Source organism: Trichosurus vulpecula, chromosome 2 (assembly GCF_011100635.1).
Source record: "Trichosurus vulpecula isolate mTriVul1 chromosome 2, mTriVul1.pri, whole genome shotgun sequence".
In the NCBI taxonomy this organism is placed as follows: Eukaryota; Metazoa; Chordata; class Mammalia; order Diprotodontia; family Phalangeridae; genus Trichosurus; species Trichosurus vulpecula.
The window spans coordinates 406,354,398-406,358,612 of record NC_050574.1 but is presented as its reverse complement, the minus strand read 5'-3'; the positions used below and the strand labels follow the sequence as shown (position 1 = coordinate 406,358,612).

The 4,215-nt window shown below is 40.8% G+C and overlaps 1 protein-coding gene across 1 annotated transcript; it reads left to right on the top strand.

Moving 5' to 3' along the window:
* The first annotated feature begins 3,288 nt into the window (after positions 1–3,288).
* LOC118839334 (profilin-1-like) lies at positions 3,289–3,711 on the top strand. Its single transcript, XM_036746795.1, has one exon. The coding sequence runs from the start codon at positions 3,289–3,291 to the stop codon at positions 3,709–3,711; it is 423 nt and encodes a 140-aa protein (XP_036602690.1).
* Positions 3,712–4,215: the final 504 nt, after the last annotated feature.

Here is a 4,215-nt window from a genome sequence, read left to right as displayed (position 1 = left end):
GCAAACACTTATATAGCACCTACTATATTCCGGTCACTGACCTTAGTATTTTCAAAATATTATCTCATTTGATCCTCAAAATAACCCTGTAAAGAAGAGGTTATTGTTATCTCCATTTTGAAATTGAAGAAGCTAAGGCAAATGCAGGTTAAGTGACTTGCCCAGGTTCCTATAGCTACTGGGATTCCGAAGGCAGAATTGACCACAGGTCTTCCTGACTCCAGGCCTAACACTATTATCCACTGTTATCACCTGGCAGCACTATATGGTATTGGGCCAAATAAATTTGGAAAATGGAAAGTTTTCTTTTTTTGGTAAAAATAACAGTGATTAAAAAATAACAGTGATTTGACAGGTCCAATATGTTTGATGTTTTAGTAGTTCATCTAACATAGACTAGTAGATTGGAACCTCCTTATGAATTGAAAGAGTGGCGTGGTAGCCAAGAAACTATTCAGATCTTAGGCTGTGGTTTCCAGGAATAAGATGTAATATGTTCTAGCCTGGAGGCAGCAGAGTGGCACAGTCAATAGAGCACAGGGTCTGTAGTAAGAAAGAGCTGAGTTTAAATCCAGCCTCAGACATTTACTAGCTATGTGACTCTGGGCAAGACACTTACCTCTGTTTGTCTCCATTTCAATATCTGTAAAATGAGCTAGAGAAGGAAATGGCAAACTACTTCAACATTTTTGTCAAGAAAATCCCAAATTTGGTCACAGAGAGTCAGACATGACTGAAGTGATTCAATCACAACAATAATTTAATGGTTAGTTAGGTGGCGTAGTGGTTAGAGTACAGGCTGGGAACCAAGAAGACTCAATATTCTGATTCAAATCCTTCAGACACTTATTAGCTCTTTGACCCTGGGCAAGTCACTTAACCATGTTTCCCTCAGTTTTCTTATCTATAAAATGAGATTGAGAAGGAAATGGCAAAACCACTTCAGTATCTTTGCCAAGAAATTCCCAAGTGGAGTCACAGAGTCAACAATCAATGAAGTTGGAGATTCTAAAGGGACATCCAGGTGTTGATATTCAGATTAGAGGCAGTACTGTGGGAGAATATAGCCCTTGAAGGAGAACTCTGTGTTACAATCAATCGATTCGATTCAACGAGCACTTATTAAACACCTAACATCAGGGGTTTCTGCCAGGGCCTCATGATAGAAAGATAAAGCAAAACAGTCTCTGGCTTTAAGAAACATACTTTGTGAGAGGAAGAGTGGTATGATAGCCAAAAAACTATTGAGGTCACTTAAGCTGTTAAGAGGTAATAGTTCTGCCCTGGAGGAAGCAATCTGCCCTTGTTGACTGTGAACAGAATCTTAAATCTATATTCACAGAGAAGAAAATACACTAGATATGCAGAAAATGCAAAACAATTTAGAGATGAGAGGAGATGCTAAGAAGTAGTTGAATGAAGATGGGGTCTTTTTTTATTTCTGGTTTTTTAAAAATTAATTAGTTAACTTTTTTTTTTGTTTTCAACTCTCAGTTTCACAAGTTTTTGAGTTCCAAATTTTCTCTCCCTCCCTCTCCTCTCCCCTTCCTCCCCAAGACAGCATGTAATCCTCTGTAGGTTCTACATATACCTTCCCATTAAACTTATTTTCCCAATAATCAAATTGTAAAGAAGAAATGTAACCAATGAAATGAACTATAAGAAAGATGTAACAAAACCAAAAATAAAATATTTTTTTTTAAAAAGAGAGCAAATAGTTTGCTTCAGTCTGCACTCAGACTCCATAATTCTTTCTCTGGTGAATAGCCTTTTCTAACATGAGTCTTTTGGAGCTGTCTTGAACCTTGCATTGTTGAGAACAGCCACGTCTATCAAAATTAGTCATCACAGAAGCAATGTGTCCGTGGTTGTATACAATGTTCTGCTCTCTTCACTCATCATCAGATCATATATGTCTCTCCAGGTTCTTCTGAAATCCATCTTCTCCTCATTTCTTATAGCACAATAGTATTCCATTACATTCATATACCACAATTTGTTTAGTCATTCCCCAATTGATGGGCATCCCCTTGATTTCCAATTCTTTGCAACTACAAAAAGAGATGCTATAAATATTTTTGAACATACGGGTCCTTTTCCTACTTGTATGATTTCTTTGGGATACAGCCGTAGAAGTGTTATTGCTGGGTCAAAAGGTATGCACATTTTTATAGCCCTTTAGACATTGTTCCATATTGTTCTCCAGAATGGTTGGATCAGTTTGAACTCCACCAACAACACAACAGTGTTCCAAATTTCCCACATCTCCAACATTTATCATTTTCCTGTTTTGACATGTTAGTCAATCTGACAGAAGAGATGTGGTGCCTGAGAGTTGTTTTGACATGCATTTCTCTAATCAATAGTAATTTAGAGCATTTTTCATATGACTATAGGTATCTTTAATTTCTTCCTCTGAAAACTGCCTGTTCATATCCTTTGGCCATATAGAAGAGAGGGCTCTTGGACTAGCACTTTTTGTGAACCTTGAAGGAGTCTTAAGTCCTAGGAGGACTAGGTGAAGAAAACATTCCAGGCATAGGGGGACAGTCTGTGCAAAGAGGAGATGGACGATGGTGATGAAAAATGAGCATGTACATGAAAGGGGAAACAGAAAGTAGTCCATCTGTTTTGGAATGTCAAGTGATGAGAGTAAATACTATGCAAGTCAGGCTAAAAAGACAGCTTTGAGCCAGTTGTATTTTAAATGGTAATCAGAAGAGTTGTTGTTTTATTATTCAAGCAATAGGGAGCAATTGAGGCTCCTTGAGCATGGACATAGGAATTTAGCAGCTTCACTGTGGATAGATTGGACAGGTTAAGAGGCTGGGTGCTGGGAGGCCAATTAGGAAGCCGTTGGAAAAACAGATTAGCAATTACCTGCATACTGAGGAAATTTGAAGTCTTGAGAGTGTTAAGAGACTTCCTTGGGGGGAAAGAATAAAGGAGAGGAGAGCAGAGGGCCAAGGTGGGATGGAAAGAGGAATATCAAGCCACAAATATGACTAAGAAGAATTGTTTTGAGAAAACAGAAAACCAAGAAAGAACAATATTGTGGAAACGAAGGGAAGGGAGAATAGCTAGCAACCAGACATGGTCAGGTGGGTCAAACCCCGAAGAAGAAAAAGTCAAGAATAATAAAAATGGAGAAAATACATTCCAGAAGCAGGTCAGAGAGAACGGAGCTGAGAGAACGGAGCTGCGAGCCCAGACAGCAGCGCGTGTTCCGAGCTCTCCGCCAGCCACCCCCGCTGCCCACAGTCGCAGCAGAGCCAGACCGCCAGCGCTATGGCCGTTTGGAAGGCCTATATCAACAACCTCATGGCGGATGGCACCTGCCAGGACGCGGCCATAGTCGGCTATAAGGGCTTGCCCTCAGTCTGGGCTGCTGTACCCGGGAAAACCTTCGCCAAGATCACGCCAGCTGAAGTAGCTGTATTGGTTGGCAAAGATCGTTGGACCTTCTTCGCAAATGGGCTGACACTTGGGGGCCAGAAATGTTCAGTGATCAGGGATTCGCTGCTGCTGGATGGAGAACACACCATGGACCTTCGCACGAAGAGCACCGGGTGTGCCCCCAACTTCAACCTCACTGTTACCATGACTGCCAAGACGCTAGTCCTGCTGATGGGGAAGGAAGGTATCCACGGGGGAATGATCAACAAGAAGTGTTATGAAATGGCTTCCCGCATTCGACGCTCTCGATACTGACCCTCCCTGCCCCCTCTTCTTCCCCAAGGCTTCTGTACCATTTCTCTCACCATTGTTTTTTTGGGCCATTCCCCCACCCACTTGTTGCTGCCAAAACTACACTTGGGGGGGGGGGCAGGTTGGATGGACAAACACCCCCCCCCCTTTCCTTTTGAACCTCCTTCCTGTGTGTAGTTGGGAAGATCTTTTTGTTTTTGAAAAAAAAAAAATTTGTTGGTTTTTTTTTTTCTGGAAACTTATATTGGAATATGAATAAAAGATTCTACTAATAAAAAAAAAGAAGCAGGTCAGTGGTGACTTGAAAAAAGCAGTTCCAATAGAATGGTAGGAATGAAAGTCAGATCTCAATGGTTAAAGAATAAGTAGAAAGTGTGGAAGTGGGGGCAGCAAGTGTGGACTATCCATTTTAGAAGTTAAGCAGTGAAAGAGAGGTGGAAGTAAAGGTGATAAAAGAGAAAACAAGGTCAAGATTTATTTTTTTTTTTAGTGAGGATCAACTTAAAC

Bases quoted from the DNA above. Each gene is read 5' to 3' on its own strand.
- LOC118839334 (XM_036746795.1), top strand. From the start codon at position 3,289: ATGGCCGTTTGGAAGGCCTATATCAACAACCTCATGGCGGATGGCACC.